General features: G+C 42.7%; 1 protein-coding gene across 1 annotated transcript in view; it reads right to left on the minus strand.

The window, feature by feature from the left end:
* The window catches only part of EFCC1 (EF-hand and coiled-coil domain containing 1), a 97,117-nt gene extending 87,733 nt beyond the window's left edge, over positions 1–9,384 (minus strand). The window contains exon 1 of the mRNA XM_044676243.1: positions 8,659–9,384. Within this exon, the coding sequence (XP_044532178.1) occupies positions 8,659–9,384 (726 nt within the window). The remainder of the gene's footprint in view (positions 1–8,658) is intronic.
* Between the last annotated feature and the right edge of the window lie 13,523 nt (positions 9,385–22,907).

Genomic DNA, 22,907 nt, shown 5'->3' on the forward strand with positions numbered 1-22,907 from the left:
AATTAATTTTCTTTCTTTTTTTCTTTTAAAAAATCCCTTACCAATCAATACTGTGTATTGGTTCCAAGGCAGAAGAGCAGTAAGGACTAGGCAATTGGAGTTAAGTGATTTGCCCAGGGTCAGGCAGCTAGAAAGTGTGTGAGGCCAGATTTGAAACCAGGACCTTCCATCTCTAGGCTGGCTCTCAATCCACTGAGCCACCTAGGTGCCCCTTAAATTCATTTTAGTCTTTCTTGGAAATAGGCTTCTATGCCTCTTCCTAGCATCTTGTCAATATGATGAGTGTGCTCTATCCATCATCCTCATCCCCCTGAACTGTACCCTTGAATTCTACCTTTCTTTAGCTCTGCTGGGTGAATTTGTACCTTATTTTACCTGGACCCAGAACTCCATATCACTTCCCAGTCATCTCCATGCTATGTGTCTACTTGTGTAGCTTCCCTCCTCTACCCAATTCAAGTTCCCCTGTATTGTGTTTTCTCCCCTCATTAAAATATAAGCTCTTTGAGGGCAGAGATTGTCTTCATTGCATGCATCAGTATCTCTAACACTGCCCAGAACATAGTAAATGCTTAATAAATGCTTTAAATCCCTTCCTCTCTCCCACTCCCTCCTACTCCCTCCTAGCTCCCTCCCTCCTTTATTCCTTCCTTTTTTCCTTCTTCCCTTCCTCCATTCCTCCCTCCCTCCCTTCTTTCCTCCCTTCCTCCCTTACTTTCTCCCCCCCCCCATCTTTCTTCTTTCTCCAGTTTTGTGGCCCCATTTTCATTAGATCTCAAAAGATGTTTGGTCCCATCATTAAGGTCTGGGACTATTTTTTCTTTACCAGGTATGGCCCACCTATAAAATGGTAGTAGGGTTGAACATGATCTCCAAGGCACTTCTAAATCTAACATCCTAAGATTCTATTTTCTTATCATTCAATGAGCATTAAAAGACCCAGTTCTACCTCCATGATCCAGAACTCTGAAATTCCTCTGATCACAATTTATTCTTCCACTCTTGTTCTCTGCCTCATTCTTCCTAAACTTATTCTTCAGCCTCACCATGATCTCCAGCCAACTGTCTATCAGTCCTGTTCTAACCCAGTTCTCCTCCTTTCACAGTCTTAACTTTATAATTAACTAGGTCAACCTTACATTGTCCTCTACTTTGGAATTTCATGCCTTGCTACATCCCAACCTTGGATTGCCCTACTATCTGAATTCTCTGTTCTGATTCCTGCCCTGCTACAAGCCACTAGAAGATAGAGCTAATATGGTTCTGGCCCTCAGTGGTGAATAGCAATCTTTTTATTGTTCCCTAATTGACTGTCACCCCCAGCCCCACAACACACACAAACACATACACACTCACTCACACACACAGTCAATTCCAAACTTTCTCTTCTCTTCTGAGTCCTCTGTTACCATCTCTACTTCCTCTCAGGAGAAAGCTTTGCCTCTTACTTTCCTGATAAAATAAAGAGCCCCTGTCATCAGCCTTCTCTCCTTTCCTACTCCATACCTCAAGAGCCCTTTAAATCACCCCCATTCCTTTCTTCTTTTGTTCTAGCCATGAACGAAGGGATGGCTCTCATGCTTGCCATTCTACTCCCCCATCTTTGATCCTCTCCCTTCTGGTCTCTTCTGGGAACTTGCTCTGCGCTTCCCATCCCATCTAGTTGTCCATTCAAGCCCTTTTCAACCAATCATCAATCAACATTTATGAAAGTAGCTACTATGTGGCTGGTACTGGGCTAGATACCAGGGATATAGAAATTAAAAAAAAAAGGCAAAAGATAATGCCTGTTGTCAAAGAACATCCAGTCAAAGAAGAGACAACCTGAAAAGAGATCCAAAGCAAGCTCTATACAAGATAAATAGGAAATAATTAACAGAGGGAAAGCACCAGAATTAAGAGGGATTGGGGAAAGCTTTCAGGAAAAAAAAAGAGATTTTAAGTGGAATTTAAAGGAAGCCAGAGAGGTCAGCAGGCAGAGGGAGGAGGCAAGAGGGAGAATGTTATAGGCAGGGAAAATTCCTGGAATAGGGGCAGAATGTCTTGTTCACAGCTTTCTGTCAAGCCAAGGAGGTCACTCTCACTAGATCGACAAGTATACAACTGACAGGACCTACCAGAAACAAGGTGTGAAAAGACTGGAAAGTCAGGAGAGGGGAAGGTTATGAAGGGCTTTCAATGTCAAACAGTATTTTGTATTTGCACTTGGTGGCAATAGGGAGCCACTGGTGTTTAGAGATTATCATGGTCAGACCTGAGCTTTAGGAAAATTACTTTAGTGGCTTAATAAAAGATGCATCGGAGTGGGGAGAGACTTGAGGCAGGCAGACCCAAAACAGCAGGCTATTACAACAGTCCATTTTGCCACCTGCCTTACTGCTGTCCAGATTCCCTCTGAGAACAGATGAGCATCTACCAGACTAGACCCCCAGAAACCATGCCTCCAGTCCCTGGGAAAGTTAATCCATTCAGCTTTGGGAACTCCTGTTTCGTGGCTGAGCTGTCTTGATTGGGAACTGGGCAAGCTCAGTTCAGTGAATTAGTTTGAAGATAATATTGCACATTCTACTCTCTCGGCATGTTCCACTCTGCCCCAATATGCTCCCTGCCTCTGGACTGACTTTATACTCTCCCAATGGATAGAATGCTGGATTTGGAGTAAGGAAAATCTGAATTCAGATCTAGCTTCAGATATTTACTAGCTGTGTGACCCTAGGCAAGTCATTTAATCTCTGTCGAAGTTCCCTCATAGGTAAAATGGGGACAGTAATAGCACCTATCTTCCAGAGTCATTGAGAAGAGCAAATAAGATAATATCTGCAAAGTGCTATAGAAATGTTAGTTCCCTTCTATTTTAGAAATTCTACCCATCTTTCAAAGCATAGCTCAGCTTCTTCCCATCTGCCAACCTGAAGTTTTCCCTGAGTTAATCTTTCCAGGTTCTGAATTTGTATTCCACAGTAAGTGGTACACATTTTATCACTTGATTACTCTCTAATTAGGGAAAGAAAATGATTATCTGTGAAATAGATAACAAACTCTTTGGGGGCAGGGACCAAATCTCTTCTCTCTCACACTGTTTAGCACAGTACTCATCAAGAAATACTTTAAAAAAACCAAAACTCTTACCTTCCATCTTAGAGTCAATACTGTGTATTGGTTCCAAGGCACAAGAATGATAACGGCTAGGCAATGGGTGTTAGTTAAGTGATTTGCCCAGAGAAACATACCTAGGAAGTGTCTGAGGTCAGATATGAACTCAGGACCTTCCATCTCCAGGCTCAGCTCTCTATCCATTGAGCCACCTAGCTACCCTAACTCATAATATTTTTTACAATTATTTACTGCTTGAGTTAAAATGAAAGAATTTGTGGTTCAAATCCTTTGGATCATTTGAATCTCCAAAGGTTTAAAAATGGAAACCATTTTACTAGATGATCTTTTAAGACCCCTTCAGCTAGAAGTACTGTGTTCACAGGAATCCATCGATATTTCTCAGTTCTTTTGAGCGGACCTTAAAGGCCTACATCATGTAATATGGACAAAGAAGAAATCGCCTGAGAAGACTTGGATTCAATTTCCAAATTTACTATTTATTAGTTGGCATAACTTTGAGTAATTCACTTATCTCAGTTTCCTCTTCTGCAAAATGGAGATATTGATATGAATACTACTTATTCTATAGAGTATTGGGAGGAAAACATCTTGTAATATTCTTTCTAAATGTCAGTTAGTAGTATCATCTAAAAACTTCCTTCTTAATGGGGGGGGGGCAAAAAGCCCGTACAAACAGCATAAAGTCAGCTTTGAGAGGCAACAAAACTGGCTAAATAACAGTGTTCATATCGTATTGTCAAAATATGTCCCTTTTTTCTATAAACAATTAGTCAACTGTTTTTGTCTGTGTGCAAATGTACTTTGCAAAGAGGCTTGCTTGGGTGTTTCGTGGGAAGTGTCGGTTGTGTCAAAACAAAATGTATCACTAAAAGGTTTTTATAAAAGGCTATAGAACTTGGTTCATTCAGTTATTCCACAGATGTTATGTGGTGGGCAGCTAGGTGGCACATTAGATAGAAAGCCAGGCTTGGCCTCAGATACTTCCTAGCTATGTGACCCTGAGCAAGTCACTGCATCCCATTTACGAGTCAGTTAACTTTGCCTAGCCTTTGTCTTTCTGTCTCAAGAGCTGCTACTAACAATCAAATGCAATGGACTTCTCTACTAGCAGCAATGCCATGATCCAGGTCCTGGATAGCGTTCTTTCTCACCTCCAGAGAAAGAACCGTGGGAGCAGAAATGAAGAAGAAAAACATAGGATCCATCATGTGGTTTGATGGGTACTTGATTGGGGATGTTGACTTTAAATGATCACTCTATTACAAATAGTAATGATATGGAAATAGATTTTGAACAATGATACATGTATAACCCAGTGGAATTGCTCATCAGCTCAGGGAGTGGGGAGGGAAGAGGGGAGGGAAAGAACATGAATCATGTAACCGCGGGACAATATTCTAAATTAATTAATTAAAAAAGGAAAGAACTACAAGGTAGAACACTAAAAAAAATGCTACTGTATAATTACTGTATAATTAGAATCTGCTCCCCAGAACTCTAAATCCCAGCATCCCACTTTCCTTCTCATGTTAAGTCCTTAGGTTTTGGAGATAAAGTTTGTGTGTGACCCCACCCCTCTTCTTTTCCCTTGAAAGAGGCTGGGAAGAGTTTTCTTTACTTAGGTTTTTACTTTGGTTCTTTTTATTTCTTTTACTTCAAGTGATTACTAATAAATCTTATAAAATATAATACTTGGAGCGATTGGATATTAATTTTAATCTTACACTACTAAGACAGAAAGTAAGAGATCTTTTCAATTAAAAAAATGTTTACTGGTATGCCAAGCTAAAGGCTGGGGTTGTAGTATCAAGTCAAACTGCCTGGAACTTCAGCTTCAGCTCTCGAATTAGGGGCAGGGGAAAGAAAAATGTTCATGTTGAGCTTCTGGCGAACACAGTATCGTGTACATTACTAGCAGGAAGGGGACCCAAGGGAGTTTTATTTTTTTTTTTTTTGGTCTTAGATCAGATTTCAAACTTACACCCAAAAGACATTAAAAGCCACAAGTTCTTCTGCCTTGGAGCCAGTACACAGTATTGATTCTAAGATGGAAGGTAAGGGGGGTTCAAAAAAACAAAAGAAAAGAAAATGACAAGTACTTTCTTGGAAACTTCAGCTAAATTTCTGGCATTCAGCTGAAAGGAACCCGCCCCCCAAACTATGAATTTGGAAGAAATATTTCCTAATTGGATCTAAAATATGATGTTAGTTTATGGGTGGGTGGCTCATTTGCTATGCCATATCCAACTCAGAAGTGTAAATAGGATGAAGAAAAACCTTTCAGCTGTGCTTTAAGCATCAGTTGTTAACCCCAGCATGAGGGCTTATACTTCCAAATATAAGGGAGGTCATCCATGTCCCATGGGAGTCAGGCAGCACAATCTTTCCCATGTCCTAGATTAAGATCTGGGTTTCACTCACTTCTGACACAGAGAGCTATGACCACAGACAGGTCGTTTCCCCTCATCTGAACCTCAAGTCTCCTCATCTGTAAAGTGCAGATAATAATACCTACAGTATTTCATAGGGCGGTAAGGTAGTGAAGTGGATAGAGCACCTGGCCTGGAGTCTTCCTAAGTTCAAATCCAGCTTCAGACACTTACTAGCTGGGTGACCCTGAGCAAGTCACTTTCACCTTGTTTGCCTCAGTTTTCTCATCTGTAAAATGAGCTGGAGAAGAAGATTGAAAATCACTCTACGGTTTATGCCAAGAAAAGAGTCAGACATGACTGAAACAGATGAACAACAGAAATCTCACCCATAGAGCTATTGTGGGGCTCCAATGAGAGCACTTTAAAAAGCCCTTCAAGGGGGCAGCCAGGTGGCTCAGTGAATTGAGAACCAGGCCTAGAGATGGAGAGATCTTGGGTTCAAATCGGGTCTCAGACACTTCTTGGCTGTGTAACCCTGGGCAAGTCGTTTAACCCCCATTGCTTAGCTCTTACCACTCTTCTGCCTTGGAATTGGTACGCAATATTGATTCTAAGATGGAAAGTAAGAGTTTTAAAAAAACAACCATCAAATATTAAAGCACTATAAAAATGCTAGTTTTCATTCTCCTTCCTAGGACTCAGTTTCCTCATATGTAAAAGTGTAAAGCTGGTTTAGGTTATTTCTAAGATCTCTTTTGACATTCTACAAGAGAGGCCACGGATAAATGAAACAAACAACTTGTTTTTAACTTGCTTGTGATCACAAAGATTTAATGAGTCCCCTTTTTATAGGGAGCTGTGGGGCCCTGGGCTGCACTTCTGGCTTTGTATTAAATTCCAGCTCCCTGGATTTCAGCACTGCTAGAAGCATTGGCCTCTTCTTTCAGCACAATAGAATCCCCAGAAGGAGTGGTTCCTGGTCCCAAAATCTGGGCATAGGACCCCAGTAATTCTCTGGCTGAAATAACCAGTTCCAATTACATGGCAGGGATGAATAGTTGGGTCATGTTGACATCATTTAATTATTTTGTACTTGAACTTAAACCCTCATCTCATCAAAGTTTTCTCTTAACCCAGTAGAGGGCTCTATCCTGTGCCAGGCACTGCCCTCGGACTTGGCAGAAGCCTTCCCTTTTGTGAAATCTCATTGCTTGGCTCTCGGATCATACGAATGCCTCAGAGAGCAAATCTGTAGGTGTACTGAGGTCTTGTTCACACTACCCATTTGCAGCCTGGAGCCCAACAGGCACGAGGAATGAAAAGTCAAAATATTTAATTAGCCAGTTCCAAAGAAAATGTGAATCAGAAAGTATTTTGAGAGAGGACAGCTCTTCTTAGGCTTGTTAGTTAGTAGTAGGAGAGGGTGGTGGTATTAAGGATCATCTTTCTCATAGAAAAACAAGCAGTGAAGGGTTAGGTTGATATAAACATCAAAGCAAATGTCCAGAACCAAATGGAACACATATACATAGATATCATATGTAATTATTCATTATACATTTCAATACTTTAGTGGAAATCAATGTGGATGTCCCTTCAGGGGTGCAACTGGTAGCACATATTTTGAAACTCTTGTTTCCATGTCCTATAAAAAATCGAGTCCATTCTCAGCTGGTTCCCTTGCCAGGAACATGGAAGTTGGAAGGATATATTTTTAGGGGGGAAGATAATGAGATCCACTTTGGACATGTTGAGTTCAAGATGCTGATAGATTTGAGTCATCTACATACTATAGAGATTCTAATTGCATTAATAAGAACTAATGAGACACCTCAGAGAAAGGGTGCATAGCAGAGGTTGTTTTTTTTAAAATTAAGTTTATTTATTTAATTATTTTGGAATATTTTTCCAAGGTTACATGATTCATGTTCTTTCCCTCCCTTCCTTCCACCCCCCTACCATAGCCAAACCAGCAATTCCACTGGGTTTTACATGTGTCATTGATCAAGACCTATTTCCATATTATTGGTAATTGCACTAGGGTGATCCTTTAGAGTCTACATCCCCAGTCATACCCCCATCGACCCATGTGATCAAGCAGTTGTTTTTCTTCTGTGTTTCTGCTCCCACAGTTCTTTCTCTGGATGTGGGCAGCGTTCTTTCTTATAAGTCCCTCAGCATTGTCCTGGATCATTGCATTGCTGCATAGCAGAGGTTTTAAACATATAAACTGAGGGCATCAAGAGAACCAGCTTGAATTGTAATTGGGGAAATAACTACCGAAATAAAAATAAAACATAGACAATGTGGGGAGGAAAAAGAAATCAAGTCCATTCTGGAAACATGGGGAAAGGGGAAGAAGAGAAAAAGGAAGAAAAAGGACCTTCCTCAAGTTCTCTTGACTTTGTGAAGATACTAATGGAAACAAAGAAAATTAGATAAGAGAGGCAATTGCTGCCTTCTTGGAGGGACTATGCACCACATTACAGAGAGAGTAGAAATATGTGGGATTTGCACTGAACCCTGCTTCTCCCAATTTTTTTTTTAGCAGATTTACAGGTTCGGGTTTACTTGCCACTAAAGAACTTCCCCAGCAAAGGTACTTTTCTTAACAATTTGTAATTTTAGGGAGTTGCCCCCGAAAGGAAGGGAGGCGACTAGTTCAGTGATACTCTACCAGCATATGTCAAGGGAGGTATTTGAACTCAGGCCATTCTAGTTCAAAAAGCAGATCACCATTCACTAAGCCACACTGCCTTTGGCTATTTCCCTGAATGATAACTAGGAGGCCTTCGGATTACTGTGTATAGAGCTCTCAAAGCACTTTCTGACACATTGATTCAAACTCTGTAAGACTGACTGGGATAGTTATTATGGTACCCGTTTTCTAAAAGAGGAAACTGAAGCCCAGAGAAGCTATAGGACTTACCCTGGGCCCGACAGCTCGGCAGGATTGGGTTTAGGATCCAGATTCTGCCATCCCTCTAAATCCAGAGAATGCATTTCCCCAGCTCACTAGGATTCTGACGCCTGAGAGGGAATGTCGGAGTCCTCGGCATAGTCTAACTCTTTCTTGTCAGGGTAGGACTATCTAGAAAAGTTGCTGGGTACGAGGCGCACTGTTCAGGCTTCCCTTCCTCCCTGTGCCCCTCGGGCTCATCTCGCTCACCTGCAGTGCCAGGCAGCGTGCGTCGCTGCTCTGGAGGGCGGCTCTCATGTCCTCCACAAGTTCCCGAAGGCTGGCGTTCTCCTCCTCCAGCTTGGCAACGCGGTCCTCTGCCTGCTCCAGAGCCACCACCTCCTCGTAGCACTCCCTCGAGCAGCCCACAGAGCCCGCGCCGGCGACCCCCGAGGTGGGAGGGGAGCTCCGGGTGCGCCCGGACGCAGCTGGGACAGCAGACGCCCCAAGTCGCTCCCGGCGCCGGCGCAGGGGGCTGCGCAGGCGGATCTGGGTCTCAATGTGCTCACTCTCGGGGCCCACCGGCAGGCGGTTGCCCTCGGGGCCCTCCCGTGCCCCCGCTCGGGTGCTGAAGTAGCCACAGAGGCGAGCGTGGAATTGGCGGAAGGTGAGCTCCGGGGCCAGGTCGTCCCAGAGCGCGGCGCGCTCCTCTTCGTCCTCCTCCTCTGTCTCCCCGCTGCATCCTTCCTCGGGCCGGAGCCCCAGGACCCTGCACAGCACGCGGAAGTCCTCCCCGGACAGGCGGCCGTCCCCTTTGCAGTCCAGGTGGTGGAAGACCTCCTGCAGGTACTGGTCCAGACCAGTGGCCAGCACCACGATCTCGTTTTCCACACCTCGGTCTAGCCGGTAGTGATGGGCCAGGGCGCTCACCAGCCACTGCGTCCGGCGCGCCGGGCGGCGGTACGGGTCCCAGGCGTCCGCGGGCCCGGGCTCCATTGCCTCTTCTCCGGACCTTTCTTTCCTCCCCTCTTCCTCGCTTCTCAGGCTATCCAGGACTCCGGCCCGGTTCCCTTCTGCTACCCGGCATCGCTCTAAGTAGGAAGGGAGACTATACCCCCAACCCCTCCCGGCTGTAGCCGGGAGAGAACCCCAGGGACAGGAAACTCCGGGAGGCGCCGCCGTCCGCTCGGCCCCGGCGGGGAAGGATAAGGAGGCAGAGAGCCGACAGACCAGCTGCTGCGGAGCCCCCGGGCTGGAGGAACGTCATCCCAGGGAGGGGCTGCCCGCCCACTCCCCTCCCGTCGCTCTCCTCTCCAGGTCCCTGTGGCTCTCTGAGCCGCCAGCCCCTACGGTCCGGTCCTAGCGTCCTAGCGGTCTCGGGCGGCCAACTGCCCTCCAGTGGCCCATTCTCCCAGAACTTCTGTTCGCTCGCAGCTCCGCTACCCGCCTTGGGACCCTCCGCAGAGCAGGCCCCTCCCGCCACTGCACAGGTGGCGATGGGGCTCTGCTCTGGGGCACCGAGGTTTGGCCCTCAACCGTTAGCATCTCAGGAGCAAGGGAGGCCCCTAAGGAGAAGACCCCCGCGTGCTTTCTGTTCCAGGGGTGGTTTGCTGGTGCTGCTCCAAGGAAAGCTCAGTCAGAACTTCTGAGTCTCAGCCAACTGAGTCTCCCTCCGTAGGGGCAGCGGCAGTGGCAAGTGATTCGAGTCCGTCACTGCGCTGGCGCTTGCTGGACCCTGAACAGATCACTTCACCTGTGTTCCCTTGTCCAAGTCTGTAAACTCTGTAGTCCTACTATTTAACAGTGAACTATTATGATTACCACTTAGTTTGGAGTAACCTGAGAAGTACTCCAACTCAATCACCTCGAGTTTTGTTTGTTTGTTTTTAAAGCCCTTACCTTCTGTCTAGGAGTTAATATTGTGTATTGGCTCCAAGGCAGAAGAGTGGTAAGGGCTAGGCAACGGTTAAGTGACTTGCCCAGGGTCACACAGCTGGGAAGTGTCCAAGGCCGGATCTGAACCTAGGACCTCCTGTCCCTAGGTTCTCTCAATCCACTGAGCTACCCAGCTGCCCCCAATCACCTCATTTTTAGCGGAATAAGAACCTGAGACCCAGAGAGGTAAGGCAATAAAGAAAAAAGTCAGGATTCAAACTCAGGACTTCTGACTCCAAACGCAGAGCTCCTTTGTCTACAACCTAGTACTTCTCTACTGTTATAGTGAAACCTAATTCAGGCTGAGCTTGAATCTAGATACACAGTATATAATCTATTGGTGATAATAAAAGAACTCAATGGAAGAGGCAAGAGGACCAGTTCTTCTCCAGTGTTTTGTTTTTGTTTTTTTTTTAACCCTTACTTTCCATCTTGGAATCAATATTAAATATTGGTTCCAAGGTAAAAAGGTGGTAAGGGCTAGACAATGGGGGTTAAGTGACTTGACCAGGGTCACACAGCTAGAAAGTGTCTGAGATCAAATTTGAACCCAGATCCTCTCATTTCTAGACCTGGCTTTCTATCCACTGAGCCACCTAGCTGCTTCATTGTCCAGTGTTTTGATATTATTTCTGCTGCTCCTTCCTCTCCTTTCTGCTCTCCAGAACTCTCAGGAAAGGGAAAGTAAAAGTGATGGCTACAATGGTATTAGAAATGGAAGAGAATATGCTGTGATTTCCCTTTTGGCAAAAACAATGTTCATTTTAGCCAAATAGATACATCCACAGAAATGAGTGCTAGAGAGAATACAAAGAAGCATCTTTCCTGAAGAAATTGTCTGAATTAAGGTTGCAATTTAGGGCCAGCCTGGACATTAGCAAGACAGTCTGACTTTGTTCAAATTTTTCTGAGACTTGTTCTTATCTGGAAAATGGGTATAGACATCTCCCAAGTGTAAGGTACTTAGGGGAACATAAAATTCAGAGGCACATAGTGTAGCAGGCAGATCAGTTTTCAGGCATCTCTAAGCTCTAGTTTCCATATATCCAAAATGGGGGAAAGAGGGAGTGTGATGTGGTGGTCAGAGGACCAGCCTTCAAGTCAGTTAATAAACTAATTATTAAATTAGATTTAATTTTTTTCAATGAATGAAAATCTATTTTCTCTCCTTCTACTTTCCCTTCTCCCATTTTTTTTTTGGAGGGGAACCCTCATAACACACATGTGTTGTCAGGCACAACAAATTCTCACATTGGTCATATCCCAAAATCTCATTCTGCCATCTTGAGTCCATTACCTCCCAGGTGAGAGCATCATTGTGTCAACCAGAGTTCTTCTTCTTTTTTTTTTTAACCCTCACCTTCCATCTTAGAATCAATATTGTTTCTAAGGCAGAAGAGTGGTAAAGGCTAGGCAATGGGGGTTAAGTGACTTTCCCAGGGTCACACAGCTAGGAAGTGTCTGAGGCCATATTTGAACCTATGACCATGACCTTCTGTCCCTGGGCTTGGCTCTCAATCCATTGAACCACCCAGCTGCCCTCCTCAATCAGAGTTCTTAAAAAGCAAATTCTTAAGCCCTTCCTCTGTGTAGGTGTGCATGAAAAGGGGACAAAGGCTTATAAAGAAAGACAAAGAGAGCTCTTGCCCTGAAAGAACTTGCATCTAATGCAGTGATTCCCAAAGTGGGCGCCATCGCCCCCTGGTGGGTGCTGCAGCAATCTAGGAGAGTGGTGATGGCCACAGGTGCATTTATCTTTCCTATTAATTGCTATTAAAATTAAAAAAAAATAATTTCCAGGGGACTAAGTAATATTTTTTTTTGGAAAAGGGGTGGTAGGCCAAAGCAGTTTGGGAACTACTGATCTAACGGAAGAGATAACGGGTAAAGAAAAAGATCCATATAGACCGGGATGGAAGGTTATATTAGAGCTGAAGGCTCACAAGTCCCAGCTCAGTGGCCAGGGCAAGAATCCTTAACCAATTCTGGCCTCAGGCAATTCTCTGGTTCTTCATGTTGGTGACTGTGATCTATCTGCAAAGGAGAAATCCCAGGAACCAGGAGACTCCATCTCACAAACAGGTATAATTCTTGCCCAGCCTGCCGTATAGGGCTGCTTGTGAGAATCATATGTAAAGTGTTTTGTTAGTAGAAGTAGTTTAGAGATAGAAACTTTTCTTTGGTTGTTTGTTAGGAAACAAGATTGGATACAGGAACACATATGGAAAACTACCAAATGCTATGCATATGAGAGGCATTGGATTTGCAAAATCTAGTAGAATATTACACAATCCTCTTTTTGGGGGGGGGGTGAAGAGGCAAAGGGAGGAAACCATGCAGTGAATATTCTGTGGATTCAGGGTAAACTTTGACCCAGCAATGGTTGGACTGTAGCAATTTTAAAAATCAATAGAATTGTATTTTTGTAATATTTTGCTAGCTAGGAAGACATTGTGTAGCCACTTGAGAACTACTAAAATAATACATAATAATGAGATGTATCTAAGCAGAGAGATGTGACCTTGAAGTCCAGAAAGCCTGAGATCATGTCTGCTTGGGTACTCAGTCTGTTCAAATCATTTATCCTTTCTCTCAATGTTCTAGGACACTCTCCAAGACCTGAAGTTACAAGAGGTGTTGACTAGCACTGGTAGAAGTTTCCTCACCAGAGAATTCCTAGGTCCAGTCCTTATCTTAATTTATTTAAATGTCACCCCCAAAACTGGACATCTTCCTGAATTCAAATCTGGCCTTAGACGCTAACTGTGTGAACTTGAACAAGCCACTTAACCCTCCTTGCCTCAGTTTCCTCTTTTGTAAAATAAGCTGGATAAGGAAATGGCAAACTACTCTAGTGTTTCTGCCAAGAAGACCCCAAATGGGGTCACAAAGAGGTGGATAACAAAAAAAATCTTGAACTTATAGGATGGGAGATTTTATCCATGGGAGGAGGAGAGATAGTCATGGGGTTTTCTCTCTCCAAAGCAATTTCTTCATTCCTTAGTGGATTATGAAATAAATTGTATCCAAGAAAGTAGTTTACCTATTGGCCAACCTTGTGGAGATATACTTATGTGGATTTATTTAGACTGGCCCTAGTAAGATAGTCTCTAGGCCAGTGATTCCCAAAGTGGGTGCTACCACCCCCTGGTGGGTGCTGCAGCGATCCAGGGAGGCTGTGATGGCCACAGGTGCATTTATCTTTCCTATTAATTGCTATTAACATTTTTTTCCTTTTTTTTTTAAACCCTTAACTTCTGTGTATTGGCTCCTAGGTGGAAGAGTGGTAAGGGTAGGCAATGGGGGTCAAGTGACTTGCCCAGGGTCACACAGCTGGGAAGTGTCTGAGGCCGGATTTGAACCTAGGACCTCCGGTCTCTAGGCCTGACTCTCAATCCACTGAGCTACCCAGGTGCCCCCGCTATTAAGATTTTTAAAAAATTAATTTCCAGGGGTGCTAAGTAATATTTTTTCTGGAAAGGGTGTGGTAGGCCAAAAAAGTCTTGGAACCACTGTTCTAGGCCTTCCCTATCCAAGACTTTCCCAGGTTGGTAGGACTTTCTAAAGTGTGAGCACCATGATCATTTGTTGTTGAGTTGTTTTCGGTCCTTTTTGGACTCTTGGTGACCCCATTTGAAATTTTCTTGGCAGAGATGCTGAAGTGGTTTGCAATTTCCTTCTCCAGTTCATTTTCAGATGAGGAAACTGAGGCAAACTCAGTTCAAGGTTAAGTGACTTGCCCAGGGTTACACAACTAATAAATGTCTGAGATCAGAATTGAACTCAGATCTTCCTGACTCCAGGCCTGGTGCTCTCTATCCACTGTGCCAGCTAGCTGGCCCTATATGTAAATACCAAATATTAATTAAACAAACATTTATTAAGTGCTCAATTCAGGCAAGGTTGGTTGCTGAGAATCCAAAGACAAAAAACTAAGTTTTCTCTTCCAAAGAGTTCCCAAATTTCAGGGAAGGAGGGTGGCAAGTTCCCAGCAAGGCACTGGCTAGAGAGACTTCAAGACACCACTTATAAAATGTCGCACATTTAAATACACTTTGAAAACATGCACAAGACTTAAAACTCTTTCCAGGGAGGTTACATTTCAGATTAGTTAAAAACAAACAAACAACCAGCTCTGTAGTTCCCCAAGAAGGGTACAACCCTCGCCAAAGAAACAGGGATTAATTCCCTGCAGGGAATTCTAGCATTCATTTGGTATTTAATCCAAAGCCAGCCTTATAGCAGGCATCTCTCCCGTTCAGCTCCCGTTACTCCACTCTTGTTTTATTATTTAACTTTTTATGTCTTATCTCAACAACTAATGAGATCAGCTTATATTTAGGTAATGCTTTACAGCTGACAGTCTTTTCAACACCATTACAAATTCTTAGAGGGGGGGGGGCTGTCATTGTCCTTTATAGCACTCCTCCTCCTCCCCTCATCCCCAGCAGTGACTAGCACATTCTGGGCACATGGGAGGGGGCTGACTCTTCCTAGTTTGGGGAATGTTCTTTCTATAAAATGAAGGGGTCTCTGCTAGTCACTGAACCAGAAAATGAAAGTTAGAAAAGGATCTTAGTGCCCAGCCATCTTCCCAAGGAGTCCTTCTTTTCACCCCTTTCTGCAAGCCTCCTGCTCAGCTCATTTAGGCATGCATTTAGAAAAGAAAAAAAATATTAAACAAATAATCAATCGAAGATTGTATATTTTTCTTCTTTGAACAACCAGAAAATTTTGTGTCATTAAAAAAATGGTCTCTAGAAAAAAATGAGTAAAACTTTACTTTTACCACCTTAGAAAGGAAGGAAGAAATAAAGAAAAAGGAAGGAAGAGGGAGAAATAGGAAAAGAAAAACAGAAAGAAGGGAAAAGAGAAAGAGAAAGAAAGAAAAAGGAAAAAGAAAGGAGGAAGGAAGAGGGAGAAATAGGAAAAGAAAGACAGAAAGAAGGGGAAAGAGAAAGAGAAAGAAAAAGGAAAAAGAAAGAAGGAAGGAAAGAGGAAGGAAGAAAAGAAGATAGGAAGAAAGAAAAAGAAAGGAAGAAGGAAAGAAAAAGGAAGGAAGGAAAAGAGAAAGAAAAGAAGGAAGGAGGAAAGAGGAAGAAAGGAAGAAAGAGGAACAAGGAAAGAAAAAGGAAGGGAGGAAGGAAGAAAGAAAGAAAGTAAGAAAAAAGAAAAAAGAAAAAAGGAAGAAAGACAAAAAGAAAAGAAAAGGAAGAAAGAAAGAAAAGAAAGAAAGAAAGGGAGAAAAAAGAAAGAAAAATTCTCTTTTCTTTACCAGGACCGTCCAACACACACATACACCCATCCCCCAGTCCCATACAAAAAGAAAGTAACAGAGCCATTGAATTTACTTTGAACCTTAAACAAAAACCTTGTGGATCTAACTGAAATTTCTTTCCAAGACTCCTGGTAACACTGTCACTGTCAGAGAGGTCTGGAGGGCTTCTCTTCTAAACCCTGCCTAAATTTAGTGTCAATGTGTCCCAGCTCAAATCTAGAACTGTAGATTTGTTTTCTTTAGGAAGAAAAAAAAAAGAGGCTAAAAGGCTCCATTTTAAATATCAAAGGGTCTCTGAAAGTTGCTTTTTTTTTGGAATTAATTTACTGAGTCCCCCAACTAGGCCTGGAACACAGTGAACTGCCAGTTCCGGCTGTTGTATGACCTAGTAGGTGCTCTTATTCTCCCCATTTCACAGATGAGGAAGTTGAGGTAGAGACATCTCAGCCACTTCCATGAATTTAAGGACCATCTCTATGCTGATGATTCTCAAAATCTACCTTTCCTGCTCTCAACTTTATTGACTTCCAAGTCTTGAATCCCCAACTGCCTTTCAGATGTCTCAAAAAGGATAATCGGCAGACATCTGAAACTAAACTGGTCCAAACAGAACTCATTATCTTCCCCCCAAATCATCCCAGCTCCTACCTTCCCTACAACTATAGAGGGCAACATCATCCTCCTGGTTCCTGAGGCTCACAACCCAGGAGTCTCCCCGGATTCCTCACTATCTCTCACCCCCTTTCTCCAAGCAGGAGAGTGAGGAAAATTGAAAGAAGTGAGGGGACCCCTGCAGTAAGTGGTTAATTTCAGAAACTGAGTATACCAAATTGACTTCATTTTGTGACAGTTCTGGAGCCTGCTTAGTTCCTTTTCTATTCAATAATTGGCCTAGAGACCCTAGACCAAATTCGGTCTTGGGAGAAAAGTTTATCCCTTGGGGGAGACGGGGAGAAAAACCTTATTGCATTGTTTGGATCTAGTCCTTCGAGGCTGGGAAACTGGACCACCTGTATCTGTTGTGAGAGACCCTTCATCTGGGCTATGTTGGCCCGAAGCAGAGTCAGATCCAAAGACTGATGGGGGGAGTTTTCTCCTAGTGGTACATCTCAAGCAACCTATATGTCTTATCTGAAGACTGGTCCCCTCTTGCTCAGTCAGTAATTATTGCCATGTTCCTTCGATTGTATACAGACACGTGGGAGGAGTGGGGCACCTCTTTTTCTAAATTCAGGGAATTATACCTGTGTGTTCCCCACCCTGCCCTGCAACTGGGAAGTCCCTAATCTTTCATCCAATTAGAAATCAGATTATCGCTCTCACTTGATTAACGGTATAATGTATACATTTAAATGTATACATTTTTATGTATACATAAATGTATAATGTATAAAAATCTTTCTCCTCCTTTATTCTGGGCCCAGTTCTAAACTGAGGAAGGGGCTTCATCTTGATTTCTTAAGCAGCTGGCATGCATTGTTTAATAAATTGATGTGCTCAGAAGGTGGAACCTTTGTTTCTTCAGTCATTTTATCTTTTTACTGGTGACTGTTGCCCAAGAGCTGTTGATATGACCCCTTCCCTCCTCTAAAACTGCCTTTACCCTGGTGATCACCTCCCAGCTGGATTATTGCAACACCCACCTCAAGTCTCTCCCCACTCCAATCCACCCTCCATACAGCCACCAAAGTGATGCTCCTAATAATAATATTTATTACTTATTAATGCTTGGTAAACTTAATCAATCCCAGGGGCTTCCCCTTGCTTCCGAGAGCAAAAACAAAAATACTTTGTTTGGCATTCAAAGCCTCTCCTACCTTTCTCGTCTAATTACTCCTTAATATCTCCTCTTCTGTCCAGTGACACTGGCCTCCTAGCTGTTCCATGAACATCTCTCCATCTCTCAGCTCTGGGCATTCTCTTTGGCTGTTCCCCCATGCCTGGAATGCTCCACTTCTACTCTGACTACTGACCTTCTTGACTTCCTTTAAATCCCAATCCAAATCCCATCTTTTATAGGAGATCTTCTCCAACTTCGCTTAATCCTAGTGTCTTCCCTCCCTTAATTATTTCCTATTCATCCCATATATTGCTTGTTTTGTATATATTTATTTGTCTGTTGACTTCTCATTAGATTATAAGCTCCTTGAGGGAAGGGATTATCTTTTGCCTCTTTTTGTAACCCCAGCCCCTATCCCAGTTCCTGGCACACAGTAGGCACATGGCTATGCTTCATAAATGTTTTTTTTTTTTTTTTATCCTTACCTTCCACCTTAGAATCAATACTGTGTATTGGTTCTAAGGCAGAAAAGTGGCAATGGGGTTTAAGTGACTTGTCCAGGGTCACACAGCTAGGAAGTATCTGAGGTCAAATTTGAACCCAGGACCTCCCATCTCTGGACCTGGCTCTCAATCCTCTGAGCTACCCAGCTGCCCCCCTTAATAAATATTTATTGATTACATGACTTGTCTCAGCTCACATAGCTAGAGAACATCTAAGGCAAGATTTAAACTCAGGTCCTGATTCCAAGTTCTTTGCTCTAACCATTGTACAGCCTATGTCATAGTTAACAATTTTATGGTATAATTAACAGTTGTACTTTTTAATCCCTTCTTGTCAGAGGGTGCTTTGAGTTCAACATTATCACCAATATGAAGCTACATAAAATACAGGATCAAAGATTTAAAGCTGGAAGGGACCATGGACACCATGTAGTCCAAGCTCCATTTTATTGATGATGAAACTGAGCTTCAGAGAGATCACTGAGGAGCCCAAGTCACATAGTGAGAGTCATACTTGTTTCCCTCTTTTCAAAGATTCCTGCTTTTGTCTTTCTTTTACAGGCAGAAATAATCATTCCTCTGTGCCTTAAGAAGTGGTCTTTGGGGGTTGCTCTGGATACAAAGAGAGTCCCTGCCCTCCAGGAGCTCATATTCTAGGGGACACAGACTCCCCTGAGAGTGGGCAGCACAGGTTGTTTTGCTTTGGGAAGTCACTGGGATAGTGAGTAGAACTGTAGGGGAGGTGATGGGTATGTCTAAGTATTTGATTATTGAACCTCAACTATAAAGTGGAGGCAGTGGTTTGCCACACGGCAAGGGCCAGTGGTCTGGAGAGCTCAACTGCAAGCAAGATCTATGGGAAGAAATTGGAGGTACAATGGCTAGAGCCTGCTAGGTAGACTGAGCCATGCCATACATACACTTACCTGTTAGGAAGGTAAAAGGACCCCAAAGTGAGAGTTCCAGAACTGAGAGGATTAATTAAGGGAGATCTGGATTCAAGTTCAGGCATATTAGCTATATCACCGAAGGCAAGACATTTGTGGCAACTCTTCCAGATTATAAATGTCAGAGCAGATATTTAATCTGAATTTGTCAGTTTTTTTCTTTTTACCAGGAGATCCCCTCCACCCCCAAACCAGTAAAATCGATGGCCCAGCACAAAATCAAAACAAGGAGGAAAAAAAAAAAACCTGGTCTGGGAGGGGAAAAAAATCTCCAGAATGGATAATGAAGGGTGTAATGTATTGATGGAAAGGTTAATTCCTATTTGACTTTTGCCCACATATTCTAGAAAACATTAGTTTCTAATTATTTAAGAGAACAGGACAAAAGGGGAAAAATGATACCCACTCTGCGAAGATGCTATGATACTTTTATTAAGTTTGGTTTAGATCTTTTAAATAGGAAAAACTAAAAGCTCCAGCTGGATGTAAATAGATGATGGAAAGAGTGTGACAGACCCTTTATAAATATGTGGGCATAAACTGCCTTTGAAACCTACGATTTTGAGTCAACAGTCATGCCTTCTTTCAAATCATATGCTTGAAAACAAGTTGGAAAGTACTGGTTCTTTGTTGAATCCTTCCTCACCCATCTGCTATTCTCTTTAGAAAGAATGGGAGAGAAGAGGCATGATAAATCAGGGACTTTTCACCGCCCAAGATGGGAGGAAAATGAGTAGGTCAAGAAGACGTCAACCCAGTTTACTAACATCTGCCAGACCCATGAAAGTAAAGCATGCTCGTTGCATGTGAATATCTCACTTTCTTTTATTTCTCCCTTTAAGTTTGAGTCGCTTGACATTTGGCACTCAGGGATTTAAAATAATGTAAAACAGGCTTAGTTTAACACAGTGCACTATTTGCCACAATAGATTCCAAATGGATAAATGATCTAAATATAAAATTCATGTCATAAGAAAACCATAGGAGAATGGAAGGCCACATCTTTGACAACTATGGTTAGCAGAATCTTAATCAGGAGTTAGGAAAGGGTCCAAGGTGATGAGGAAAGCCAAAACAGGCATTTATATTGCACAAAATTGAAAAACTTCTGCATACACGAAATCGCAGAGACTAGAAGACAGATAATAATTTTGTTCAATTATGTTCTTCTCTTCATGGCCCCGTTTGGGGTTATCTTGGCATAGATACTAGAATGGTTTACCATTTCCTTTTCCAGCTCATTTTAAAGATGAAGAAAGTGAGTCAAACATGGTTAAGTGACTTACCCAGGGTGACACAGGTAGCAAGAATCTGAGACCAGATTTGAACTGAGAAAGATGAGCCTGCTTGACTCCACCCGGTTACCCCATAAATAATGATGGATGAGGGGAAACAGCCTTTGTTATCAACAAATTTAAAAGTCTTACATACATCCAAAATCCACAGGGAATTAATGCAAATCTATAACACTGAGAATCAGTCTCCAATAGATAAGTGGTCAAAGACAATGAACAGCTTTCAAAAAGATAAATGCAAGTTTTTGACAACCATCTTGAAAAATATACTAATAAGAAAAATTCAAATGAAAACAATACCTCTGGGGCAGCCAGGTGGCTCAGTGGATAGAGAGCCAGGCATGGAGGAGGGAGGTCCTGGGTTCAAATGTAGCCGCAGACACTTTCTAGCTATATGACCCTGGGCAAGTCACTTAAACCCAGTTGCTTATCTCTTACCTCTCTTCTGCCTTCGAAACTATACTTAGTATAGATTCTAAGACAGAAGGTAAGTCTTTTTAAAAATAAAAATAAAAACAAACAAACAAATGCTGCCTCTCACTGTTTAAAATGCCAAAGACAGTTTTTTGTTTTTTTTTAAGGGGAAAGCCATCCCTTAGGTTTCATTGACAGTTGTAATTCCTGGTAAGGATCTCCATCTCTTTGCCAGGGCAAATCAGCTTCTACTCTATGGCTTATGGTTTTAGGGAGGCTCTTGGGGCTCTCAGAGACTAAATGACCTGCCTGGATTGATTGAACAGCCAGTATCAGAGACAGTAACTCGAAGGCTAACTCTCTAGTCACTACTCCAATCTGCAGAGATGGGAAATGGAAATAGTCCATGTTAAAAGGGCTTTGGGAAGACACATTATTGATGGAACTGTGAATTATGCCAGCTGTCAAGGAAAGTTAGTAAACTGTTCATACCCTTTGATCCGGTGATCTCACTATTAGGTTTTATTCCCCAACAACGTCCATAAAAAGTCAAAATAGTCATCGCCTCTGTACATAGGCATCACGGTACAATGAAAAGAACACTGCAGTGGTGTGAGAGAGCCAGTCTTGGAATCAGGAGACCATCCAAGACCTGCCTCTGACACTTAGAGGCTGAATGACCTTGAACAGTCCCTTACCATCTCAGATGCCCCTAGGCAACTCAACACTAAAACTTACAGAGCTATTGCCCATCTGCACAGAAGGATTTTCCCTCACTAGGGATCTCCTGTCCTGATTGGGGTGGGAATCCCTCCATTGCGTTGCCCAAGAAACATTATCAGAATGAATGACTGCTTATATGAACGTGCCTTTCTTGCAGGTTTGTTGGAGGGAAATGCTTTGTAAACAGGAGAGCACTCTAGAAATAGGAAGTTTTTCTTCTCTGGGTACAAGAGCCTTGCTTTCAGGGTATTGATTATGTCCGACAAGTGGACAACTTGTTAATGGCAGGAGCTCAATATTGGATTGATTTTTATCTTTGCCACTGGGTACTTCTTGTTTTTTTAATGCTAAAACCTGGTTTATTTGTCCTCGGAAGAGGGTGAGGGGTGGGGAGACACAGGGAAACTGTAACTTTTGGGGTTTCTTGGCTGAATCTGCCAAATTCGCCCTCCCTGTTTTCTCAGGATGTTTAAAGCGTTATCTCAGGTCAGTATGATCTTTGATTTTTCAATCTTATTTTTATTCCATATAAGTTTTCAGCTAGCAAGAGACTGAGTTGCTCTGAACCCTAAAACTTACTTCTCCGGATCTCTTCTCAGTTGCCACTAGCAGTGAAGTGACTTGAAAAGGCAGCTGGGTTATGAGATCATAGATTCAGTGCTTAGAGAGTCTACTGCCTTGTACTAAAAACACACAAAAAAGCAGGCTCTTTATTTTTTAAATTTTTCTTAATTTTTCATTTTTTTATTGTCTTGCAAAGCACACTTCCCTATTGGTCACTGTTGTGAGAGCAGACTCATACAAAACCAACCCCCCAAAATAAAACCATAATGTGAAAGAAGCCTCCATCCGTTCTTTCTCTGGGCATGAATAGCATTCTCCATCATAAATCTTTCAGGATTGTCCCAGATCAGTGCACTGCTGAGAGTAGCCACGTTTTCACAGACAATCACTGTCCAATATTGCTGTTATTGTGCACAATGTTCTCCCAGTTCTGCTTATTTTGCTCTTTAACTAGTAAATCCTTCCCCATCACAACCAAAGCAAATAGGTCAGACAATGGTGTTGGAGGCAAGACAACCCAAGATTGAATTCTGCATCAGACATTTATTTCTCAGTAGTATGTGTGTGGGGATAATTTAATGCTGTCTGCCTCAGTTTCCTCATCTGTTAAAAGGGATTAATAAGTAACATTTACCTCCCAGGGTTATTATGAGGATAAAAAATGAGATAATATTTAGAAAGCCCTTTACAAACCCTAAAGTTCTATTTAAATGGTAGTTATTACTTACAATAATAATTATTGTTATTATGAATGAAACAGTCCTCCCATCCCTTCCTTCCACGCCCCACTCCCCCATCTCAATCCTTTGTGGTTTAATTTTATGTTCCTCCAGAGGTAACATGACCTAAAGGAAGGAATTTTGAACTTTCCCAATAGTTCACTTATCTAAGCTGCATTGGATCATGGCTTTGGAAGGGCCTCTCATCCTGATTGAAAAACAGAACCTGTATCCGCCATAACTACCTTACAGGACCGCTGGGAGAAAAGCATTGTGTAAGCCTTAATTAAAGAGTTCTAGAAATGGGAGTTTTAATTAGCTCTTTCATTCTAAGCTCCATGATATATTTATCTATGCACAG

This window comes from Gracilinanus agilis, chromosome 1 (assembly GCF_016433145.1).
Source record: "Gracilinanus agilis isolate LMUSP501 chromosome 1, AgileGrace, whole genome shotgun sequence".
Lineage (NCBI taxonomy): Eukaryota > Metazoa > Chordata > Mammalia > Didelphimorphia > Didelphidae > Gracilinanus > Gracilinanus agilis.